Raw genomic sequence first — 26,536 nt, 5'->3', positions numbered from 1 at the left:
TTCCTTTTGAAAACAGAGCGTCTATCTGTAATACAGCACATCATCACTGTTACCCTTCAAACATAAAGGATAATTACAAGGACTTAAAAAGTAGATAGCCTTATATATGAAGAATAATCTTTATAAAGGTAGCATTGTTAAAACATTAGGCTGTTAGCTGTAGATCAGATGGTTCAGGTGTTAGAAAAATGTAAGACTATCTTGCTCTTTATTAAAGTTTACATTAGATCAAGAAATTTTTTTTTTTTTGGAAAAAAACCTTCATTAGCACTATTCTTGTTTTCTTAAAAAATACTTTTTGTTTTAAATACCTAATAAACTATTCCGTTAAATCTTGCCTTGACAATACACGGACTAAAGTAAAATAGGTATGAAAAACTGAATGGTTGCACAAATGGAAGTGATTTTAATATAACAACTGATCTCAAAATCACCACAGGTCAGAAGGAAAAAAGACTTTCGGAGATGAATGAAAGGATACATCAAAATGTCACTGTAGAAATTAACTATGCCCTTTCTATTTAAGATACTTATTATTCCTTTCACTTAAATTTCTGAAAGAATGAAACCACAAGATAATTCCCTTAGAAAAAGGTTTTCTGTTTCAGCAGTTTGTCATCTTCTAAAATTGAAAAATTGCTTTTCTGTAGTGAGAACCTTACCTGAAACTGGCACTTGGTATCTTAACAGATCAGTGTAAAGCAAGAAATTACCTTTACTGATGCATCTGAACAACAGAAACGAGACAAAAAACAAATACGAGAGCCAGTAGATTTGCAGAAAAAGAAGAAAAGAAAACAGCGTTCACCAGCAAAAGTAAGACATTGATTTGGCAAAACCAAGATTAAAAGAACCTGAAGATTTGGTTGACTATGACTAATTTCATTAGCACTTGAAGTAGTTAGGCTGGAAATTGTTTGTTTGCTCAGTAAAGATGCAGTTTGGAAGTTTACCAGAGACCCAAAACAAAACCTGATTATAACACTGTTTTTCTTTGAACTCTTTTTAGCAACATGAACCCTTGACACATTTTAACATCTGTCTCTCCAGGCAGTTCTCTCTCCAAATATTTTTTTTAATTATGAGTCAGTAGTTTTGTAGACAACTTATAAATCATTACTCTGTATCTATCTAATAATAGTTGTGCTTTCATGTGAGCCTGATAATTTTATATGCTTTATGCATAGTGAAAAGTTCTTAAAAAGAAATCTAAAATGGTAGTTTTGAAAATTTTAAAAAGTTTACTAATGTATATAAAATAATCTACTGGTAGGGAATATTCCTGTGGTCATAATCATCTTCATATATGTATTTATTTATATCAAAAGAACCTTACGATAGCTGCTGGTTTGTTACTTCAAAAATTGTTTTGAAGATCCATTCATGAAGAGTATGTATCCCTGTATGTCTGAAAAGCTTAGATTTTCTTCTGTTGAGACCTACTTCAGATAAAAACAGCATCATTTCACCAAATGAGGTGAGGGCCAAGTGCTGCGGCAGTGTTCTATCTTCTAGTAATTCCCCAAATCAATATTAATCTTCAGGTTTAAAGTAGAATGTACGCAGGATGCTCTGATAGGCAAAAATCAGTTTTATATATATACATATGGTCACACAGCAGCATTAAAATAAGCCTGCTCTGAAATCAACCCAGATTGCATATGCATTGAAGGAAAACCCACTCCAACATCAGCAAAAAATCCAAAGCCTAATTGCTGTTTTCCCAACGTTAGCTACCTTTCAGTCCTCCCCGAACCACTGTCAAATTAGGTGGCATTTGTAGTGTTCTTGGAAAGTTGACACATTGTTTCAGATTGGGYGTGGAAGCAAGTTCCAAAACCTTTGCATTGAGATACTTCTCCCTTTGATTAAAATAAGGAGCTCTAGTTTGAATACCCTCCACAGATCACTTCCATGGAAACATTGCAAGGTAGGAGAGGCATGTGCCCCTCTTTCAACAGACGTGTACTTGCATGCTTCCTTTATATCTCCCGATCTGTCAGTGCCATTCTTCTGAGATAACAAAAGGTTGAAAAATGATCAGGAGAATCATTAAACAGGTTCTTCTTCAGTCTTTTCCCCCACTTTTTTAAAGGTTTGTAAGAATACAATGGCAGAAAGAAGCTAAAGGACTAATATAGGTGAGAGCCTACTCCGGTTTGAGTTAGTGTTCCCAGAGTACTCGGGTTGATTTTTCCATCCAAACAGCCCCTGTGGCTTTTACCTATGGAAGTCAATTAATATACTGAAACACACTTTAAATTTTGTTTTATTTTAACTTGCTCATCATACACATAAAAAGGCAGTAGCTTTTATGAATCCTGTCTACTTCCCCCCACGTGCACACACACATGCGCACATACATACACAAACACGCGTACACTTTTTGTTGCTTTTAATAGGAAAACTGCACTGACAAAACTAATTTTCTTGACTTAAGAGGCGGTGCAATGAATAGATGCAGTAGAAGAACCCAGATTTASGCTAACTATGAAATTAAGTACATTTTCTGCACGGTTATTTAAAAATTTCAATATAATATATGAAAAACATTTCATAACATGTATTTAAATTCATTTTAAATAACCAGTCAGTGTTTCATTAGTACTATATTGTTACAGMACAGAATTTTTATAATTGTCTGTATCTGTGACTTACTGGAGCTATAACGTACCAATCTGATAAACGTATGAATGTGCTTGTCCTTCAGAGTGAATGCACGAGATTTTGTTGGCTCAAGATTTCGGCCTTGCTGAGTTTTGATGCAGCAGAATAAAAATTATTTAAATAGATCTTACAGTGTTTGCTACTGTTGCAGAGAAATTGTTATTTCGATTATTCTGACTCTCCCTTTCTCATCACTATCATTATCATAAACTCCCCAAACATCCTAATTAAGTAAAATGCAGATGTGTTTTCCCCAGCAGACTTTTTTTTTTTTTTTTAATAACAAGGGATTTAACTTTTATTTAAGGTTACTTAAACTCTTCTTTATAGTTTTGTTTCCAGTTAAGTAAAACTTTTGGAAATGTAACTTGCTTACCAATTTTCTTATTCTCTTGCCAGAGATAATAGGGGTTTTGCTGTTGAGTTTTGGGGTTTGGGGTTTTTTGTTTGTTCTTTTTTTGGTCAAATAGAGAAAACCTGTGATGAGCTTTATTGAATGAGGTAGATACAGTGGAAATCTTTTTCATTTAAGTTTTTTCAAATTCATATGAAAATAGCTGCTTTGATACCAAAGCAATTGAGTGTGGAAAGTTGAATTTGTCAAGGAACTGCTCCAGCCTGTTTATTGAGCGAGCAATATTCTGTTGAGTGAAAAATTTGAACAGAGAGAAAAATAATACTATTCTTTTGCTTGTATGGCTTTGAGATTTTGTTTTTTAAAAACAATTTGTCTCCGAGACTATGGAGATTATGCAGATAATTTGTATGACTATCCTGGATAGGTTTTAACACTTTTTAACAAACATTTTAAATYGTGATTGAAACAAGAATATAACGTTTCATTTTTCCTTTAAAATATAATTATCCATGGTTCTGTGCCCAGAGGTGGTTTGGTTACTTTGCCTCCTTTCCACCAGACGGACAAAGTAAACAGTAGCATATAAAGTGACTCAGCTGTGGATAGGGAAGCTCTAAGCTGGTTTTCCATGAGCTGCTTTTGTCTCTGTCCTGTTGAAATGTCTTCTAATTTAATGAGACACAGGTTGTACTGGGCTGTGTTTGGAAATGTAAACTAAAAGCCTATCGGATAGTTTTGTAGAAATTAGCATGGTTTACCTGAAATATTTACATTTTCTGCATTAAACAGATTTTTTTTTTTTTTTTAGTAAATAAGACATCTTTAGAGGGTAGTGTGAGAACAAATTTTACTCTTTTTAAAATAGATCCTTACAATAAATGAGGACGGATCACTTGGTCTGAAAACCCACAAATCTCATGTTTGTGAGCATTGCAATGCTGCCTTTAGAACCAACTACCATTTACAGAGACATGTCTTCATTCATACAGGTACTGCTTGACTTCAAATTGTCTTTTCTACTATATAAAGATTTGTTTTCTTATGTTAAAAATGTTTTCAGCTCTATGCGAATTTCAGTTTTAAGAGCGTAGCTAACTTGGCATCTAAGCTTAGAGATTCCATGCACCAAAGTGTCAAAAGAATACCAGAAAAAAAATCAACATATGTTTAATAAACTGAAAACCTAACTGTTTACAAGGTTTCTTTTCTTTCTTTATCAGAAAGTAATGGGTTGACTTGTAGCCTAAGTGCCAAAATTGACCCCTTTGTAAAATGTGCTCCAGCTGCTTATTTGCCTGATGAGGTATCTCTCTGGTTCGGAGAAGTGAAAAAGGTACTTACCATTATAATAGCTTGCCAGTATCCTGAATGCAGTCTTATGCCAGCATCGTGATTGATCTTGTTCATGAGGAAATTACAGCCATTTCAGATCACTCTTCCGTGCTAGTATTAATATGACTCATAGGATCATGGAAAGAATTCTGCAGTTCATATACTTAGTAAGGCTAATGTTTTTTGGTATTAGAATATTTTTGGAATTCGCTCAGATGCTGGGTTTTTTATAGGCATTTTTATATTCCTCAAAAGTAGTTATCAGAAACAACAGTGTGTAGTTATTAACTTATGGATGTGGAATTATATTGTTCAAGGTGAAAAACCATTTCAGTGCAGTCAGTGCGACATGCGTTTCATTCAGAAGTACCTGCTACAGAGGCATGAGAAGATTCATACTGGTGAGTATAGTGCCTTGAGTATCTTTACTAGCGTGCTTAAGAACTGTTTCCCCACTCAGGCAAGGTTTCCGATAATAAGTATGCAGCCTAAAATCCTGCTGTAGTTTGTTTTGACTTAACATATGTTATAAAACTTTTAAAATTAAGTTAGCTTTGTGCTTTTTGACTTGCTCCACTTTTCTTTGGCTGTAAAGTGAGTATAAACTCTAGTAAGCAAATTTGAAAATAGTATTCTAAAAATAACCCAAGTAGCAAATCCTGAAGTTTGTGTGTTCGTAAAAGTCCAAGTTTGTTAAGCAGTTGTATCTTTTGTTGTATCAAATTAATTTGGACAATTGGGACTTCCAAATCACATCTCAATAGATTTTTTTATTTCTTTTGGAATTTGATGGAAAAGTGCCAGGACTAAAATGGCCAAAATGCCTAATCCCAAAGGTATTAGTATCAGCATTACTTTTCACTCTTTTTTGAAAGGTTTAATTCAGAACTGTTCTAAAAATAAGAGCCTTAGTTTGAAAATATGCAATATAGGTCAAATAAGGCCCAAAGTTTTAAGCCAAAGAGAGTTAAAGTTTATATGTACTTGTTTATTTTTTATCTTGTTGCACTGCACAAAACCACATTCTTTAACAGGTTTGGCTTCATTGGGTTTTTGGCATTTTGGTGCATGGCCTTTCAATCCCTCTGTAAATATTTTGTAATATGGTCCTTTTGGACTAGATGCCAATTTCTCAGCCTGTTTTGCAGAAAAGCAGAGCTGGTGAATGTGCACAGTGTTTCTTGTCTGTAGCATTTAAATGGATATGAAAGCTACTAACACGCAGTGCAGTGTGTGCATGTGTAAGAGTTGAGAGGGAAAAAAACCTCGGCAAAATGAATTTTCAGAGCAGTGTACAGGGAGTTGCATGCACAAATGCCCTGTTGTTTATGGGGTTTTTGTATCCTAGGTTGCCATGAGTCCAGACTAAGTAGGTTTCCTTCAGCCAGCCAGCCACAGAAGAGTCCTCCATTCTTCTGTCCAATGTCTTTGTTCTGTTCCTAGTCTTTCCTCTGGCTCTGAATTGGTGAACCATGCTGCCTTCACTTTGTGCAGATATTATTCTTGAAAAGAATGCTCACTCGATCTCTTTCTTCTGTCTATTCCCCCCCCCCCAAAAAAAGGCAAAAATTTAAGCATGGTCTTTTTTTTTTTTTTTTTCATTTTTTCAGAAGATTTTTTTTCTGAGGATTATTCCCTGTACGTGGCTTTGAAAATGAGAGTCTGGGCAATGTAGTTAATTAACGCTTGACTGCAAATATTATATAAATTGATTTAATTATCTTTTAAAATTCGACTTCTAGCTCTAATGAGAATTCTGCCGTGTTGATTGTAAGCTTTGGAGGGAGGGTTTGGTGGTGGGGGGGAGGTTGTTCTTTTTTTTTCTTTTTTTCTGCCAGCTTTTACCTATACCAATCTTTGTTTAGCAGAGAAAAAGCTGCCATTTAACAAATTAACCATATTATTATCTGACTTCTTAGATAACTATCTTCTCCTCCTTTTCTCAGCATCCTGCTGGTTTAGTATAGTTTGGTTATTTCTTAGAAAACTGAAAATGGTGATTGTGTTTAAACTGTTGAATTATGGGTGTTTCCTAGATGACAACTATATAAACGCTTAGGAGAGAGCATGTAAGACCCAACTTCCAGCAGTTTAATTATCACTTTATTGAGCCAGTTTCCCATGGACTGCCATCTTGCACTTTTAGTGAGGTTGTGGTTATTGTATATATATGACTTGTTCTGAAAAAAACTAAAAGCATTGATCTTAAAAAAAAATTTTTTTTGAAGTTCATTTAGTAAGTAAGTATTTGACTAGTGCTGAATTTGATTTCTTGGCCCAGTTACAGTATAGTTAATTGGCATTTTACTTACCCTTCTGTACTTTCACTGCTATATGATAATATTCACGAGTGGGCCTTTATTGGCTGTATAGTGTTAAACTGTTGTTCAGAGTTGCATAATTGAACCCATCCAAAACAGCTGAAATTTCAGGTTGCTTCTCTGACYGGGAGGTGAGCAGTGGGTCTGTATTTTTAACTCTGGCGAGAGGGAAGGAGAGCTTGCTTCAGAGTCTTCACACTCTGAGAAATTTTCATTACAAATACTTTTTTTTTCTTTTGCTTTTTTATCTCTCTAAATGACCATTTTGGCCCCACCTTTTTTTACAGTGTTCAAAACATTGATGAAGAACAGGATGTTTCCTCCTCTTTTTAAGATCTTTATCAGTTTTTCAAGTTCAGTATTTTAGGACCATCGAAAATAGTGGTAACAGTCAGAGGCCGTGTTTTATGCCTGTGACAAGCCCTGAACTTACAGGTGCTGTAGCTTGTTCCAATATGATTTGAATTCTGTTCTCTGAACCATTCCCTCAAATGAAATGTTATGAGGGAAGTAGGAAGCCATCAATGAACAGCCTTATCCTATGTAAATAATTAAATAGTTGCATCTAAAAGCAGACATTGCATTAATACAAAATTCACTTACTAGAAACAATTTTATGTACGGGGGGTAGCAGTGATAGGACCATGCTGCTAAATTTGTCATTAATGATACAGAAAATTGCCATTTCAGATAGGAGGAAGAGTCATCGGTAGATTAATATTTTCAATATTTTGAGTTTCCTAGGCTCCTGAAGAGAATAATACCACATGTGTTTTTCAAATATGTCTACTTTTTTTTTTGTTGAGAGATGTTTCTGTACTCCTTCCCCACTCATGCATTCATGTGTCATCTCCTGATTCTGTAACCCACCCCATTTTGCATTTTAAACACAAAAAATGAAATTATAATAAGAAAATAAAGCAACATTGGGGCTAACAATTCAAGTGCCTTATTATTCAGTCATGCTGCTTTTTTATTGCCTTCTTTTGTATTTTATCGTTTGTATTTTGTCTGTTCAGATTTTTAAACTGTCCCAGAGGTTAACTTTTATAATTGTTAGGGCCTTTGTACACATTGTATTTGTAGCAATAAATAGTACTAATGCTCAGTTTTAATAGATTTCCTATATAGACACAAAACATACTCAAAATGTCTTAAGAATATTCTCCTTCAGGCTGTTTTGATAAACAATGCTTATAATTACTGTATTTTTCAGTTTTGCCTTTTTTYACATCTGATTCTTTCCTACTCACTAACTTATTTCAGAAAAATATGTCTTGGACACTTCCTACATTAGTAAAAGGTTATTATTAATGATCTCCTCCATTTGCAATATGTCCTGTTTTAAGAGTACAACAAAATTTCAGAAGGCATCTGAAGTTTCAGGCTTCTTCTAGGAAGAAGGCATTATGGGAAGTGTATCTTCATACTAATTTTTAATCTTTTTCTAATATTATGTTCGTTATGAAGATTAAAGCAAGAATTAAGTATAGTATCAGTTTCACAAAGTGTTTCTTAATCTTACTTGCAGAGTATTCTGGAATTCTTGTGAAAAGTAGCATTTTCCGTGTTGTAGTGATTAATTCGAGGGCAGTGTCCCCAAACGGATTACTTTGCTTCCTGTTGCGACATGGTAGCAATGCTTTCATGTGTACTCTCAAAGTCTCCAAAATACCTGTCACAATCTGATCCTTTTCCACACTGTTTGGAAGCCATTTCAAAGTGGTGCATGGTCTGGCACAGACACATAAGCTGCTGCTGCCAGAGTTATGTATCTGCCATCTTTATCATTGCTGGTGGTAATACTCTACAAAGAAAAAAATGAAAACCTCTGCTTGACCCTATTGAAACTTTGAAAAGAGAAACAGGCAGATGGTAGAGTCTTCTGCCGGTAAATAGCCAGCTTAAGTAGAACGATATTGAGGGCTCTATGACCGTTCATGTACAAAAATGGGTACAAGGCTGAAGGTAAGTGTATCAGTGAAGCATTTTGTATTCTAGCCTTCCTGGGGTAGCAGAGGGCTCCTGAATAAGACTGAGCTGTCTTTTTTGCTTCTCTGACTTGGTTTGGGTTCTGGTAAGACTCAGGATAGTCTTCATCCCAAACTACTGTTTGGTTTTCTAAGAAAGGTTTAAGAGAGTGGGAAAGCAAACTTCCAGACAACATAAGGAAAATCGTTTGAAGGGGACATATAAAGGAAGCGCCAAGTGGAATAGTGGAACAAAGGAAAAGAAAGCAGTAAGTAGAAAGGATTAAAAAGTAGTCTTTGGGAATGGAATGGTTTGGTGTATAAAACTAGAACAAAGATGACCTAAAACTCTTACCTCATCTTCTTTAGAAGCAAAGATAGGGATATGAATTTGATTCAGAAAGTCTCCACAGACTTGGTATAAATAAACACCATAGTAGTAAGTGTGCCTGATAAATGAAGAGAACATGAAAAGAAGAATGAAACTGGAGTTAGAAAGGTAGGAAATAGGCCAGAGAGGAGGATTTGATTATAGTCAGTACAAGAGATGATGAAATGATAGTTAAGTGTTATCTATAGCTAAGTGCTAAAAACCCCAAGATTTTATGCTGGTTTTTAATAAGTAAGAAATGGCAAAGGTTAGTCCTAGACTAAATGTGAACCTTTAGAAAAAGGACTACTGATGGATCAAAGAGATCTTAGGAGAGAAGATCATTTGGTTTAGGAGAGGATAAATTGGAGACGACAATAAGTTGTCCAAGAAGGGATTGGTTGAGAAGCCATGTGGAGAGGTAAGAATTAATAATTGGAAATAGGGCATAGGCTTAGACAGAGAGAGATTTAGAAGTTACTTGAAATTAAGATGGTCAAAACTTTGAGTATTAATGATCTGACTAGGAGCAAATGTGCAGGTGATGTAGGTATTTTCCATTCCAGTTTCTATAAATACTAACATCTTACTTGAAGGTGTAGACATATCAACCCTATTTCTACTTGGAGAGGATATGGCTAAATGTCACTATTCTAAATAGAGAATATACATCTTAGTAAATCAAATAATTTGAAGAATAAAAGAATATTATGTCTCAGAAACTACCTCAGAAAAAAAGGGAAATAGAGAAATAGAGAAAAATAATCTGCCTATTTCTGGAGACAAAAGATAGATGTTTTCTATCCCCCAAATCAGAGCAATACAGTGTCCAGAACAAAGAGGATGTTGACAGATGCTATCAAAAGAATTCAAAATCTCTACATCAACTCAAAAGATTGTATAATAATATTAAGAGGTAGGATTACTGTTGTTCAGGATGAGTTCTGTAGAATAACAGTGAACTTTTGTAACAGCAAAACTAACTTTTCAGACACTTAGAATTTTTAGGGTTCATCAGAGAAACCTAGAAAATAAAAATATCAGAGGGAAAAAGAATTCAATTTGCCTGGATCAATTTAGCTACAGAAATTTGTTGTTTTCAGCTTAATTTTTCTAATAAGAACAATTCAGGATTTCCAACCAAAATAATAAGATTTTTCAGAGCGGTTACTTCAGTTCTGCATACAGATATCAGGAAAGGAAAAAAAAATTACACAGAACCCTACAAATATCTTAAATTGAAAGCTTGAAAATACATAATTCTTTTCTAGAAAGAATGGGATTGTGTTATCTAAGTCGATGAGAGAATTAAGGTGTTTTTATAAAATCTTCTGTCATAAAAGAATATGTAGCAACAGTTTAGGAAGGATACCTATCTGTCTTTGTAGTTCTTCATTTTTTAGGTTAAAGACACGTAACTGTACCCACATTAGAAAAAAGGAGAGAGAATTTAGTTTCTTAAAGCTTTTTTGGTATAAATGCCATTTTTCTGCTTTTATGATTATTTTGAAGCATCAGACAACTGAGCCCTGGGAAAATTGTGACATGAGTAAGCCCTATGTTGTTTTTTCAGTAGCGACAGACTAAATCCTCTTCTTTATTGTTTCTAATAGAGACTGTAATATTTTACCTGATAATTGCGTGGAAATTTTTTTTGTTTGAGAATTTATTTTGTTTAGATTAATATTGATACATGTTTTTTATCAGGTGAGAAGCCATTTCGTTGTGATGAATGTGGTATGAGGTTTATTCAGAAGTATCACATGGAAAGGCACAAAAGAACTCACAGTGGAGAGAAGCCTTACCAGTGCGAATATTGTTTGCAGGTAACAGGATTTCTTGAAACCTTTCATATAGAACACCTTTCAATTCTTGAGTAGTACACATGGGAATTTCTCCAGATGTTGTAGTCATGTGCATGCATATAAACTTTCAAAAGAATATGTTTTTTCTGTTACGGTAGGTTATCTTGGTGCACAGGTGGAGCAGAGTCACAACTGTCTCTACTTGATTTTATAGTTTTTTCTTTGATGCTTCAAACAACACTGTGTTGTCTGACATTTCATTAGAAGTGGGTAAAGTGAATGAACTGCCAAGTAAATTTGTTAGAATCAAGAGCTTCTTTTTCAACTGCTAATATATTTATTTTTCTCTAATAAAAAATCTTCTGCAGTATTTCTCCAGGACTGATCGTGTGCTGAAACATAAACGCATGTGCCATGAGAACCGTGACAAGAAACCGAACAGAAGTGCCACCAAAGTTGGCTTTTTGCCATCAGAGGAAGATTCTGGTTTCTCTACGCCTATGAAAGACAGCTCCTTGCCAAAGAAGAAAAGGCAGAAAACAGAGAAAACAAAATCTGTGGATAAGGAAAGTACAGATAAGTCAGAACAGAAGAAGGACAAAAATGACTATTTGCCTTTGTACTCTGCTAGTACTAAAGTAAAAGATGAATATATGGTAGCAGAATATGCTGTTGAGATGCCACATTCTTCTGTCAGTGGGACGCACTTAGAAGAAGCAAATTCTGGAGAAATACACCCACCTAAGCTGGTTCTCAAAAAAGTTAACAGCAAGAGGAGTCTGAAGCAGCCACTTGAGCAAAGTCAAACCATTTCACCTTTATCTACGTATGAAGACAACAAGGTTTCAAAGTATGCTTTTGATCTTGTGGATAAGCAAGGTTTACTGGACTCTGAAGGTAATGCTGACATCGATCAAGTGGATACATTACAGGAAGGGCCCAGTAAACCAGTACACAGCAGCACTAATTATGATGATGCAATGCAGTTTTTAAAGAAAAAGAGGTATCTACAAGCAGCTAGTAATAACAGTAGAGAATATGCCTTGAATGTAAGTACCATAGCATCTCAACCTTCGGTAACACAGGCAGCGGTGGCAAGTGTCATTGATGAAACTGCCACAGCATCAATATTAGACACACAGGCATTGAATGTTGAAATTAAAGGTAACCATGACAAAAATGTCATTCCAGATGAGGTACTGCAAACTCTGTTAGATCATTATTCACACAAGGCTAATGGACAACATGAAATATCTTTCAGTGTGGCTGACACTGAGGTGACCTCCAGTATATCAATCAATTCTTCTGAAGTATCTGAGGTCACCCAATCTGAGACAGTTGGAACAAGCTCTCAAGCTTCCTCATCAGATAAAGCTAGTATGTTACAAGAATATTCAAAGTTTTTACAACAAGCTTTGGACAGAACTAGCCAAAATGATGCCTATTTGAACAACCCAAGCCTTAATTTTGTGACTGATAACCAGACTCTTACAACCCAGCCAGCATTTCCTTCCATAGAGAAACAGGTCTACACATCTATACCGGTCAATAGCTTTCGATCGGGAATGAACTCTCCATTAAGAACAACTCCAGACAAGTCTCATTTTGGACTAATGGTTGGTGAATCGCAGCACCCTTTTCCCTTTTCAGGTGATGAGGCAAATCATTCTTCCTCCTCCTCTACACAAGACTTTTTGGATCAAGTAACTTCTCAGAAGAAGGCAGAGGCACAGCCTGTTCATCAAGCATATCAAATTAGCTCCTTTGAGCAGCCCTTCAGAGCTCAGTACCATGGGGCAAGAGCTGGAATATCATCTCAGTTTAGCACTGCCAATGGACAGGTGAACCTTCGGGGACCAGGGACAAGTGCTGAATTCCCAGAATTTCCCTTGGTGAATGTAAATGACAGTAGAGCTGGGATGACTTCTTCACCTGATGCCACAACGGGCCAGACTTTTGGCTAAGAAATCTTTGTAAATAATACTGGCACTTTAGAACACATTTGTCAAAACGGGGTTGCTCTRTATAAGATGGAGTTCTGTACAGCTTTTAAGAGCGATATGTTAAAACAAAAGTAAGCTGATATTAGCAAGACCAATAACTGCTTTTTTTTTTTTTTTTGGTTAGTCACCAGTCATTGAACTGCCTGATGTTGTTGCCCCTATCAAAGGCAGTTTATTATTCACTTGTTTGAATACAGAAACTATTTTACCTTCTATGAAATTTAAAATAAACAAAATCCCCAGGTAAGACTTTCCCCCATGATTGTTTCCTAACTGGTTTCCTTGTATGCTTTGGGAGGACAGTTATTGTCTGATATTATTCATATTGTCATTTCTAAGCTTGTCAGCATACTCATTGCTCTTCAGCAGGGAATCAACACGTACTAAACAGAGTAAATTATAAGTTTCAAGGTCAAGCAATTATAGCTTTAAAAGATGGCATTTTCTAGAAGAAGATCCTTTCTTGCCTCTTTGTCAAAAATAATTTTAGACCATTTGCCCTTTATTTTTGCTTTGCATTACATTGAGTTGTGTTTGGAGGAAAAAATAAATTCTGATAGACTAACTCTACTATTTAAAAGCCTAATTAATTTAAAATATTTTAAACACTTTTTTTTAGCAAATACCTAACTGCTAATGCCTTTACTTCATTCCTGAAGTAATGTGTATTTCTTTGTACAGCTGAATCTAGATGTAACTTTTTAATGACTTTTTCATATGCAGATATCAAGATTTTGAAGTTTTAGTTGAAATACTCTGTAGATGACATTCCCAATTACATAATGCTTACACAAACTGTGTATTCCAAGATTTAAAAGCTTAATTGTACCTTACCCTACATATTCATAATGATTAACATAGAGCACTTAGTCTATTTGATAGTTTTTGATTTCTCAAAAAATAAAGCTATTTTAGATTTTTAGGTTTGATATGGTTGCATCATTGTCATCTCATACAGCTCCAATTATTTTAATATAAATTGAGATTGGATATTCTTAGCTTCTGTGAAAATTGTTTTAATTCTCTGTCTAGACTTTTGACAATTCAGATAATTAAATTTACTGAGGTATCCCAGAAAGTTGAAGAAGTGGGCATTCAAATTGCATATCTTTTTAGTGTTTTCATAGTGAAATTCGCTACCATTTTACCAACTGAAACTGTTGAATAATGCTAGTGAACAGACTTTCTTTTTGAGCATAGATGAGTGATCAGAAGCTTTCATTGCATTTCACAATATAAATAAACTGCAAACTTTATCCCTGTACCATGAATATGTTTTTTTGAATAGTACTTTGTCTTGAAGTATACAGTATGGTACGATAAGTAGTTCTGTGTGCATTTTTAAGGTTGTAAGATTTGAGTAGCATAACTATTGTGTAGTTTAAGTTAACAATTTACAGATTTTTGAACTGTATGTTCTATTGCACCTTCCCTAAAGGGACACTGTCTGGTAGTTTAAGGCAGTTTAAGCCTAACATAGGCTGATTAACCAGGGAAACACACGCGCACACACACACACACACACACACATATATGTGTATATATGTATATGTATTTTTTTTCAATAGGGATGCATACATCCTTTTACAGCACTATCATGACCTGGTGTCTCTCAAATGAAGCCATCAGCTAGTAGAAAAATCTGCATCCCAAGAGGCTAAAATATATCCTGTCTTTTGAAAGGACTTGAGTGGGACACACAACACTCCCCACCTCTTCCCAAAGTGGTAGCAATATTTTTCTTAAGTTTCATTGTCAGGAACCTGATCTCTCCGAACCCTCTCTCTTTGCCAGTATGGTATGGCTAATAGTGCACTAATTTCACTTGGTACAGTTGAGGAAGAAAGTGCATTTGTAATCCGTGGCTTGCTTCCTGCATTGCTAAGAAACATAACTTATGTAAACTTCTTACTTAATACTTTTCTGAAAGAAAACAGATTCTATTTGATTCATTGACGGTGTGTAACTGGTGTATAATATAGGAAGGTGTTTCTGCATGCTATCGCTTACCAGTTATTTGGTCTGCAGATTTGTCCCTGAGTTAAGAAGAATGAACATCAAGGGAGAATAGTAAATTCCATATGGATTTTTAATGATTCATGTAAGGAAGTTTCTTTGAAAGAATATTTTTAATCTGATTCATGTCTGTTTGGTTTTCTTCCTTTATGATCAGTTTGTTTTTTTGATCTTGCATCCTTCCTTGCACAGACATAATAAATATGGCCCCTGTATCCCAGGAAGCCGCCTCTTGTAAAGCACGTTTCATTTTCATCATTCATCTCCAGGAGATCCTAGCTTTTGCTGCCTAAATAATACTGTGTTGCCATCTTTGTTCTAGTGTCCTGTCGTTGCAAATAGATGGTCATTAATAGCACTATTTGTTAAATACGAACAAGCAGTAAAAGCCAAAAATAAAAATAAAAATAAATTAAAAAAAAAAGTAAGTTAGAGCTAGGTTATCACTGTACCTATGTGGCCCCATAGGGAAATAAGAGAGAATGAAGCCTGCTTGTCCCTAAGCAGATTGATTCAGCTTTATTTTAAGAAGTTATTGCTTTGCTACTCTGATGTGAGAAAGCGATAGAGGAAGAGGAAGGAGTAGCTCTCCCTCCATGCCCTCTTCACACTTAAAATTGCTGCTTGGTTGCCCGAGTAAGTTATTGTACAGAGCGAAAGGACTTGCTCTTCCCCAGAGCAAAATGGGAATCATCTGAAGAAGTGTTGTTCCTCGTGTCGCAGTTCGTTCTCTAGTCTGCTGCTGAGCCATTGCACCTATCCTCTGTGCCTTAGGACAGACTGAGAGTCCCCGCGTAGCCCGCAGCGGCGCTCTCGAAGGGGTCCTCACACGTGCCGTTAGGGGGGTGGTGTGCATAGTTAATCCGCTGATGCTTGAAGCTTTCTGTATGGAGGAGTTAACCAAATATACTGCTGCAATTTCCCGAGTACATGCCCTTTTATTCTGGAATAAGTGTGTATGTAGTTTTGGGAGGTTTCTCTGTGTAAAAAGCGCTTGCTTTTTTAATGATTACATGGTTTTCAAACATTTCCCACTGCTCACGTTTTGCTGCTTTTACCTTGCTACGGATGCACACTCTTCATGTTGATCTGGTCAGTGTTCATTTTTGTTAGTTTTCCATTTAAGCTGAAAGAGGTGGAAAGAAAGTGGCTTTGGTTGTCTGTTCAWGTACTGATATTCAGTCAGCATAAGTTTGGGGATAGCATTTGTATTCTATAGAGCTAACAGCAGAGGCTTTTAGTTTTGGGTCATGCAAGCACTGAATGGGTGTGTGTAAGGTGACCTTTTTTTGTGGATATCTCCTACTGATAGAGAAAGTTGATTTTAAAAAATAGGAAATGGATAACGTTTATTAACAAACTCCCTCTATATATACATGTATATGTGTGTGCGTGTATATGTATATATACATACACACATATATTAATAGGCCATATTTTGGACCTAAATTACTTGACAGTGTCCCTTTTAGCATGAGTCCTTTGATATGTTTTACCATTTAATATAACAGACAATGAAGGAATTGGCTTGTAATGGTATACTAATAAGCATTTACATTTTCTTCATTTGATTTGAGAGTGATTTAATCATAAATTACAAGGTTTGGGGAGAAGGATAACAATGTATCACTGTATGTTGAATTATGAGTAACAACATAAAAATTTTAAATTGGGTGATAAAAGAACTATGTTTATGATCTTGTGTCTACTAGTTGTCTTAATGAAAATTGTGGTTCCAGAAGAAAATAGGACAACAAAATATTCATGCGAATTAACACTTTCCTTACTTTTATATTGTACTTGTCAATTTTTTGGGCGAAGGTATCTTTTCATTGTTAAATGAGAAGTACAGTAAAATCTTGCTAATTCGCTGACTGCTAATCAGAGCATCCAGTAAGTTTTACACATCCATGATGGTCTCTCCCCACCTCTCTGCAAAGTTCTAAAAAGTACTGTAGTGAGGTCTCATATCAGTAATACTGTATTACTTCACCCAAGTATACTTCAGAATCCATATTAGTATACTGGGAGGTACAAGAAATATTGAAAACTAAATTACGTTTGTCAAAATAAATGAACAAAGTATGTTTTGTGATGTGACATCCTTGCTTTTGTTGCCTGCTTCTTCACTATTTTCAAAATTGTGATTTGTAAAGGGTTTCTAAGTCATTGCTGCGAATTATTGGGGTTCTACTGTAACTTTTGGAGTTTATTCTAAAGTATTTGTGTTCTCCTGTGAAAACTTTCCACCCGGACATATACAATATATTCCATGCTTGTTCAAAATATTTTTATAGTATTTGTATCATATGTAGTAACTATTTGAAATGAACCAGAATATTTGAATGAATCCTCTCTGAATTTTGCAGCATTGGATTTCTTTATGTATGTATATTTGCTAACTAAATTTTGTTTATGAGGATTTTGATTTTTGTTCTTGTTCGTTTGCTTGTTTTAATACCATTACAAATTGCAGGGAAAATCCTGATTTTCCTGGGAAACCATTTGGAAATTTTAACAGGCAGAAATATGCTTATGCAGTTGGTACCAGTACCCATGTGAACTTTCAAATTACATGTTTGGTACTGAAGCAGTGAATAATGTTACACTTTCCTAGTTTTAAATGTTTTACTAAAATGAAGCCTTGTAACTTTGAAAGTTCATTCAACTTATGGTAATGCATGTTTATGTTAGGCATGTAATGCATTTAGGTAAAACTCACGTTGCAAAGGACAAGTACTAAGAAAGTATTACTGCTAATGAAAAGAAACGTCTTTAAGTTAAAATTTAAACTTTTGTTCCATTTTAAATTGCTTTGTGTCAGGGAAATAAATTTATAGTTGCTTTTGCTAAACTCTGCATATAAAACCTTATGTTTCCTTTTTAAAATTGTATCTTTTGGTAGGAAACACAAACTGAGGCAAGCAAACGTTTCTAAGAGTTGTTTCTTGCTTTCCTTAATCCAATGGATGGAAAGGTAATATTGTGTAAACAACATTATTTTATTTTTTTATGCAATATCATGCTGTAAATATGATTTATCAAATAAGGATGTACCTATGATTGAATCTTTGATTCTGCACAGTTAGAGTTTATATATAAATATAAATGTGTCTTGACAATCAAGGACTTATGTCAGTCTTCCTTTATGATGTTTATTATTGTTATGCATTCCATTTGTTTGAATTGAGTACAAATGTGGAAATTTGTATTGTCTGTAAAGTATGTAATGTTTTTATAGCTTGTTTAAAAAACAAACAAGAAATCCTGTAAATACGTACGAACTGATCACAGTACCGCTCTGTTAGAAGGCATATGATGTTGTACTGTTTGTAAGCAATAATACAGGACAGTGCTAACTTTACAAGTAGCATAAGGATAGTTCCAAAAATACTTTTGGAGTTAATAGCCTTGTTTGAGTTAATGAATATTCTTAATCATTTTTTTATAAATAAATTCAAATGTCCTCCTGCTGGAGTATATAACGTTGTTTACACAGCACAATTTCAGTCGCAGAGGGGACAGTCTTTAGATCTATGGCTTCATCCGTACACACTTTGAGTCAGAAATGAATGGCTTGGCTGCACTCCTGCAAGATGAGGAAGACTGCAAAAGTTGAATAGCTGTGTCTCTAAAGGATGAGAGATACTATTCTGCTTCTGTGCTGATTCCTGACAATTCCTCTACTTAAATTTGGAGTCTTTAAGTCCCGATACTGAACTGATGAGACTTGGGCCTCCAGTAGAAAGGAGTAGTTCTCTTCATATTTCATATGCAGATAAACAGTGAACTTACAAGTCACATTTCATTTGGGTTGCTTATTTTTCAGATTATGAGTTACGAGATGATGATATGGATTTATTTGATTACTAAAACATCAAACTTATAGTTTGAATTGAGTAGGTATTAGACTGTACAGAGCAGCATAACTATTTGAACACAGTCATCACTGCTTTAGAACCTCCCCACCCCCAATTTATAAATGTATATGACCTACATTTTATARAAAAAAAATGTTTTTAAATGCTAGTCATTTATATAATATGTGCTTTGAAGGATTTGCTAGTCCACTTCTGTCACTTTTAGTACACTGGTATCTTTTATATGTAATGTATGCTTTTTATTATTGTAGTAAAGCATTTCAGTAGGAGGAATTTTGCAACAGTATGAGGGGCTGGAATTTTCATTGTCAGAAATGAATTATACTGGACTTTGTCTGTGTAGTCTTGTCTTTCTTTTAATGCTGTCCGGAAGGGAACTTGGTGTCCAATAAAGCAAGTGACCTCCTTTTATTTTGAAGGCATACTATGTAGTGCTGAATTGAGTCTGCAGATATGATAAATTTGAAGAGAGAGAAATTAGTACAAAATCTAGTGTACAGGAGAAAATAAATGTGTTATGAAAAACCTGATGATATATATAGTGGAACACTGTTACAGTGCATTTTCTGATATAGTGTTATTTTCCTGAAGTCCGTATGCCTTCTTTGTATTTCAGCTAATAAAAAAAAAATCCTTATAGATAATTTTTGGCAGGATAATAGGTTTACTTCCATGATTAGACAGTATTTCTTTATCCTACAACATCAATTCCGTCCCTTTATTGTCAGTGTAAAAATTAAAATGACAAAAAAGATCATAACCTGAAAAAAGTCTGTATATAGGTAACAGATGGCTTTGTAGGAACCCGAGAAGTATGAATTTGTATATTCCTTTTGCTTCTGACAGAGAGCAGTAAGTGAGTCTTTCTTTATTCTGTGAAATGAGGAATTTCCTGATACAAAGGGTGTGTGTGTGCGTGTGTGCGCATGTGTGCGTGTATGTATGCATGTATGTATGTATATGAAGGATGTTTGGGTCTCGTGGCAAAAATGATACAAGTATAAAAGGATTTTGCTGTAGTTCAACACATGGCTTACATATAATATGTAAAAGAAACATATAAATTTCATAATCAACTCAAAAAGACAAAAATAGTTTTGCAGGAAACAAAACTATTTGGATAGCAGGCTTGACCAAATGAATTTTTTGGTTAAACTTGATATATTTTAAATGATTCTATGTCTGCCTTTATTTCTGCCCTAAAAGCAACTTAAAATATTTTGGAAGTTACTCTTCCTTTTCATTTGACTGTGAGTGTAATTTATATCATGGTTTACAAAATGTGGCATGAAGGATTGGATTGTTTTATCTGTATAATACAATGAAAGATTGCGTTTTTACATAATCATGGTGAATGGTATTGTATTCTTAGAATTGATTTATTCATTAAGTGACTTAAGTGAGTTTCATCGCTTTTGACATTACTGTTTTCTTATGGTTAACTTAGTCATTTTGGGTTTATAATACCCTTCTATGTATTGTGATACTAAGGGAAGTTATGTTTTTGCTTTATTTTTAATTAAACTAATAGTTTGATAATTTATATTTGCAAATGATGCATTTTAAATGTGGTCACTTGCTGTTTGAAAAATAAAAATATAGAATACTGTTTTATGAATAGACTTAGCAGTATTTTTCATGTTAGATATTTTCAGACAAAATCTGCTTTCTTAATGAGAAGGACGAAGGCACGTAAAGATATATTCGTTGTGCAAGAACTGAAGTGGATAATATCAACAATTAAATATTTAAGTATTTGTTTTGAGACATAGCAAACTTATTTGGGTTTTCTTCCCCTTTGCATCTCCTTCTTGTCTTCTTTGATTACGGAAAAAAAATTACCTTATGACTTTAACTTTCATCCTGGACTTAGAAGATTGCATTATTGTAGTAATGGAATCATTTTAATAGAAACATGTAGCATCAGAGCCCCTTTCCTTTTGTGAGTCTCATTTGCACTAGAGAACCTTTATACAGTACCAGCAACTCTTCAGGCAAATGAGAATCAGGAATCATGTTTTAATCTCAGTGTAAGAAGGGTGAACTTTATTATTGAAGTTTTTAATACATTGGGTAAAAATATGCCATGTGTGCACTACATAATTTCGTAGTGTGTTTAGTATATGGAGTATTTAATGTGTAAGATGGATTTTTCCTGCATTGAGGCAGGAAAGAATAAGAAATATTGAAGATCATAGCATTTATGCCCTTACAAAACCAGAAATGTGTGGATCAGAAATAAAAGCCGCTCCTTAGCGTTAATTACTGGTAATTTAGCTTTCCTTGCCTTTATTTACTCACGTTTTAAAGGCATTGTTTTCCTGAAGTCTTTTGGTAGGGTCACTTCTGATAAAGACGTGATTTTTGTGAAGTAGGTGGCTCTGTTGATTTTTCTTTGTATAAGAACAGTTTTATAAAAGTGAATGTTAAAGTTGCACAATACCTTTTAAAGAGAGAAGAACCTAGTAAGTTCTGAGTTAAAACTTGAGCCATGATCAGACGGTCACTGCAGAAACAGCTGGGCAGGTGCAGATGTTAGCGGCTGCCCGGCAGCTTGTTGCAGCCCCAGGCCTGGAGCCAGCGGGATCAGGACGTGGGTTTTGTCACCAGCAACCTCCGGGAGCCTCCTCCGAGCGGCAGGGCCTGCGCAAGAGGGGTCTTTTGTCTAGCCTCAGCTTAAACCATTTCTGAAGGTTGTTTAAACCCAGGTGACCGAATTTGCATAGTAGCAGAGGAAGAGCACTCATGGGATTTGCTCTGGTGACTTAACCAGGGGCACGGTAGCCTTAGCAGAGAGCTAGCTGCACGCAGTTGCAAGGCAGTAATATGTTAAATCAGCACAGTCATTTCTGCAGGAACTATCTGAAATTGGCCTTAGTAAGGCTGCCCTTGTTCCAGTCCCTTTTAGCTGTGTAAGGCCATAACCATTGCTGTCTTTTAGTGCCTTAATGTTCTTCTGAAATACAGAATGAATACAGCAATATGACTTGATGTGACTTCTGTTCCAGCATTGCTCTAGTGTGCATGATGTGGTATTGTTTTTAAATAACCTATAAAGAATTTAACGTGGTATGTTAACCTCCATCTAGTATAGTAACTACTTCTAATTGTTTTATGTGTAATAGTCTTAAACCGTGAGCGCACTCTCCAGTATGCCTGAGGAAGTAGTGCTGCTCACTCGGCTGCCCTGCTTGTCTTTCTGTTATGTTTGCTCATGTTAGTTATACTGGTTTTTATTTGTTTTAATTATGTGCTGGAAATAAGAAATCAGAACTGATAATTTCTGCTTATTGACTTCCATGATGAAAATAGTCAAATAGTAAAGTGATATTTAAAAAGGACGTTTTGGCGATATTTTGTTGCCAAAAAATATTGTCACAAACTAAATTTTGTGTTGAGTGGGAAAAACAATCCATTAAACTAGCTGTTTTTTTTTTTCTAGGAGAAGGAAATAATTTTCTGTTAAAATGATTGCTCACGTGTTTATTTAGAAGGTTAAAAAAAAATCTCTATTAACTTAAAATTGTTCCTGTACTGCCCAAAATAAACCTTGTTACAGATCCTGGGTAGTGAGCAATTTATGAAAGTCGGGAAATTTGGAGGGGGGTTGTTTTAGGAGGTAGTCTGGGAGACTGTCCTGTTCCTTGGTCACCTTGTGCATTGTGTTTGCCAAATCAACAGAAGATCGTTTCCTATAGAATATTGTTTGCTCTTTTGTCTGCTTCAGTTGTCAAGATACGGAGTTTAAAGAAGAGAATTTTCCTCTGGAACCATGTTCTGTCGCAGGGGCTTAAAACTGAGCCCCTGCACGCGGTTGTCCTTCCCGAAGCAAGCAGCTCTGCGCCGCTCTCTCAGGTAAGTCGCCTCCTAGGCAGCATCTTTCTCCTTTCGCATCAGGGCTGATCTTCAGGGGCGTAACATCCCCAGTGCAGCACCTGCTCTAGCTTTTGAGTTTCAAAGGCAGTCAAACKCATACAGGTATGAGTGGCAGAGTTTAAGTATGATGATTCGGTGAAGTCCCATCTTAAAAGGAAGGGGGATTATTTTCTGCGGTCTATCCACCTAAATTGCTTTTGCATATGTCAGCAGCCACACGCATCCAGCAAAAGGCATGGGATCCGATTCCTCCCTCCCTTATATGCACTTACTTCTGGACGTTTGCTGGACGTACAAAACCGCCATGTGCTCTGAACCTGTGGTTTTCCCACTAGGAGTCTATCTCAGGGGACGGCTCTCCGTCTTGTACCTGAGAGCCGAAGTGTGGTTCTGCGCAGGAGCTGTATGCTGCTGCCTGCAGGCAAAGTGGCGTGGCTTTCGTTGCGCCCGTAGCTGCACCTTTCAAGCCGCTCAGCTCTAAATGTGGGTGCTCAGTACCAAACCAACCCATGCAGATACCTGTTGACCTAGTTCCGTGCATTGCTATTACGTTGTGCGCAGGTGCCTTCATTCAGAGGAGGCAGAGCTTTCTCCGCCGCGTAGCCTGTGGGGCTGTTATCTGAGAGGGGTAAGCTGGCACAGCTACGGAAGTGCAAGCTGTGCTGCTGAGCACATGTGAGTTTTCACAGTTGCTTATATATAATCATTATTTTCTCATGGTCAGAAGTGATATTAGTGCCATTTCAGAGAGGCAGAAGTAACAGAGCTTTTGTCTCTGCTGTGAGATCAAAGGCACGAGGCTATTCTAAATGAAACCCAGAGGATTTCATTATTTTAGCAGCATAGTTCATAGAATATTTCGGTGTTGTAATATGAATAACAGCTGTTCAAAAAGTATATTTATTTTTTATACCCTGAAAGCTCTTCAAGAGCAATAGTTCCTTATTTGGTCCGTCCTGTCTAAAGATAAACTAAGTCAAGAGAGATGATAAAGTAACGACTGCAAGTGCTGGGAATATTTTCAGGGCAATCGCAAGGTAATCTTGGTCGCGGAGTAATGTGCAAGAGCAAAGTAGAGAGTGTCATCAGAAGCTCAAAGGATGACTTACTTGTTTTCTCTCAAGTCCGATATTTTCTTCCATTTGCTTTGCCAGTTCCTGGAAGCTTGTTATAAAGTCATCTAATCCTAGACAGATCAGAACAGCCTAAGAAAGTTAAAATTCCAAAAGAAGGAGAAGYGAATGCAGGAATACCACTATACCAGACTGATCTGTCTCTTTTTCCCCAAAACAGTAGTCAGAAAGGAGTATTCTCTTCAAGGCTGTATTCATTAGCTTAAAGGAAAATGTCAAATTAACATAATGTTCAAAATTTACTTTTGAACATGAAAATGCTCTGTTACCTAGTTAAACGTGTAACTAGAATGGTGGATGCTGCAGCTGTTTGAAGGTGAGCCACGGTGACAGCATGTGTCCACCTGATGTCAGATACGGGAAACACTCAACTGCGTTAACTCTCCCAGTCGTTCTTGTGTGGCCTGGAACTCTTAAAGAATTGAAACAAGAATGTTTGTGGTGGTGCTCGGATACTGTATCGATARCCACTATATACAGGTGCTTAAAGAAATTCAGCAAAATGCATTTGAAAAGCACGTGTTTTACAGTTTAGAACTCAAAGGGCTCTTCATCTAAGGTACTCTATTTTGGGAGTATATTCTCTCCATTTTAGCAGCCTGTTTTACTATAGATCTAGGGCTCTCCTGTAGGTTGGTAAGTGATGTGACTAGCGTTTAGATCGTGTGGTTTATTCACAGTTCTGGCCTTGTGAAACGTGAGCACGTGTGTGAAATCAGCTTGCGCGTTGCTGTGTTAGAGAAGACAGGTATGCCTAGCAGCTGAAGAAGACCGCGATGAGGAATGTGATGATTAATACCCATTCTAGTAAGAATCAATCCTGCCTACGTTCCAAGTGATGACTCAGGCCTGTGGACTTTTTAAATACACATCTTTTCTTGCTGTCTGACCTATGCATTGCTGCTTTCCCTGGTTCTGGGGGCTGCTTGCTCCAGTCGTGTCTGTGGCATCCCCAAATTTTTCCCTTACCTTTTCATCTTACCTAACCTTTTGTCACCTCCTTGACTCTGTCCCAAATCCACCCCTGGATTCTGTGCCCTGGAGCAGTTGCTGCCCAGTGACACAATGTGGACTATCAAAAGTCCGATCAAATCAAAATGCAGGATGTGCAATATTCAGGCCTGCCAGGTTTAAGATGTTTTATCTGTCAGTCCCTGGGAAAAATGTAATTGGAGAGAAAAGATTCTTGCTGTCCACTRGAACCTGCAGCATTTACTAGCCCTGAAAGGACGCAAGGGTTGGACTGATATTCTTACAAAACAGTCTTAACTTGTAGTTGCATTTTCCCCATTTTCTCCCAGTAGAGCTAAAGTACTTGGCATAAGAAGTGGAAGAAGAGAATTTTATTAGGCCTTTTAAAAAAGTTTCTAAAATGGTTTGAGACRGTTTTGCTGTAACATGACGTAGACCTCACAGTGGTGTGGTAGACTGCTTGTTGAGGATGAGCTGCATAAATTCACTGATGGCTCAGCCAACTGTGAGTCATGCAGTCATCACAAACTCGTGCTGGGGCAATTTATACCGTTCCACATCATCACATATTTGTTATGAGTAATCTGAGAGCTTCTTCTATCGTATTCAGGTTACCTCCTATTTTCAAAGCCCTTTCTTTAAAGAAAACAAACCACTTTGCACATGATTGTGACTTGTTGATTACACTTGGAAAGAATGACAGTGTATGTCAGGCTACATTTTTGCTAATGTGCTAAGTATGAAAAATCAGCATACTCATCAGAAATGTACACAGTTCTGCTCAGTGAATGCTGTGGATTGGATTCTGTTGCCAGTAAGGAAAATGTTGAAAATGCCATGACTTCACTAGGAGCAGGCTGAGACCAACACTGAGCATTTTGAAAGTGCTTCTTAATATCAGTGCTGGATGATTTAGCTTTTAAGTGTGGTCCTTGAAAATACCTTTTGCTGGAATTCTGCAATTATTACTTCCAGCGTGTTCAGCAGCGGGGGATGAAAGTGGTAACTGCCTCAAGAAACTTTTTCAGCTCTTGCTGAGAGTGTGCGTATGTACGTACAGGCCTAAGTGCCTGCAGGCAAGCCACGGCACTCAGTCACAGTGAGTTAGTGGTTCTCCACCAATTTTGCAACAAATTGAACATCCTTACTTCAGATTTTGCTCTGGTCCACAAGACCAGAGAATCAGGCTGAACCTGTTTCCTGCTGGTTGTGAAGACTATCCCCTTTGAAGGGAATCGAGGAGATCTTCAGAAATATTCCAAGAATGGGATATCTCTGAGAGAAATCTGCTGATTTCCTCAGCCGGCCTTCATCCTCCTTTGAGAAGAGTCCTCTTCCTCTGTGAACTCTTACTCTCCTGCTTCTGCCACTCACTCGGTCTTTGCCGCTTCTGGACAGGCGAAGAGTTAAGGCTTGTTTATGCTTTGTGGGGCACTCTGAAAAATTAAAGTGGGTTAGCGAGATTACGTTGAACTCCGGTATCGATACTTTATTCAGAATTAAAGCGGCCCTAACTCATTCCAGCTTACTTCAGTTCGCAATGAATGAACACACTTCAGTCCTAAGGAAGAGTGCCTAATGTAGATGTCACGCTGTTTAAGCTGGAGCTATTCGAAGGCCATGCCTTTAATTCAGACGGAACAGGGTCACTTGGGAGTCCCGAACAAGGAAGTTCCCCTGAGCAGGTGACACCGAGCGGCTGCGATTTTTTTTTTCTTCTTTTTTTCCCCCAGTCGGAGCCCGCGGGGCTGGGCGCAGGCTGCCGCTGAGGCCGAGGCTCCCCGTTAGGGAGCCGGCGCGGCGCGGCGGGGCAGGGGTGCTGCTGCCGCTGC

At 36.5% G+C, this 26,536-nt stretch overlaps 2 protein-coding genes across 11 annotated transcripts in view; both read left to right on the top strand.

Annotated features, from left to right (window-relative positions):
- The window catches only part of ZNF148 (zinc finger protein 148), a 35,623-nt gene extending 21,541 nt beyond the window's left edge, over positions 1-14,082 (top strand). For 3 of the 6 annotated variants that reach the window (XM_026087407.1, XM_026087409.1, XM_026087408.1), the window contains exons 3-7: positions 691-816; positions 3,891-4,014; positions 4,675-4,758; positions 10,726-10,844; positions 11,192-14,082. In XM_026087407.1, coding sequence (XP_025943192.1) covers positions 691-816; positions 3,891-4,014; positions 4,675-4,758; positions 10,726-10,844; positions 11,192-12,787 — 2,049 coding nt within the window. In that variant the 3' untranslated portion in view covers positions 12,788-14,082. Of the gene's footprint in view, positions 1-690; positions 817-3,890; positions 4,015-4,674; positions 4,759-6,965; positions 9,773-10,725; positions 10,845-11,191 lie in introns of those variants that run through there. The other 3 variants (XM_026087410.1, XM_026087411.1, XM_026087412.1) reach the window with 3 other exon arrangements.
- Positions 14,083-17,275: 3,193 nt separating this feature from the next.
- SLC12A8 (solute carrier family 12 member 8) overlaps positions 17,276-26,536 on the top strand; it is a 71,114-nt gene continuing 61,853 nt past the window's right edge. For all 5 annotated transcript variants that reach the window (XR_003256980.1, XM_026087414.1, XM_026087419.1 and 2 more), the window contains exon 1: positions 17,276-22,578. The gene's annotated coding sequence lies outside the window, so the exon portion shown is untranslated. The remainder of the gene's footprint in view (positions 22,579-26,536) is intronic.

This window comes from Apteryx rowi, unplaced genomic scaffold (assembly GCF_003343035.1).
Source record: "Apteryx rowi isolate R43461 unplaced genomic scaffold, aptRow1 scaffold_715, whole genome shotgun sequence".
NCBI lineage: Eukaryota > Metazoa > Chordata > Aves > Apterygiformes > Apterygidae > Apteryx > Apteryx rowi.
This window is presented reverse-complemented; position numbering and strand designations above follow the sequence as displayed.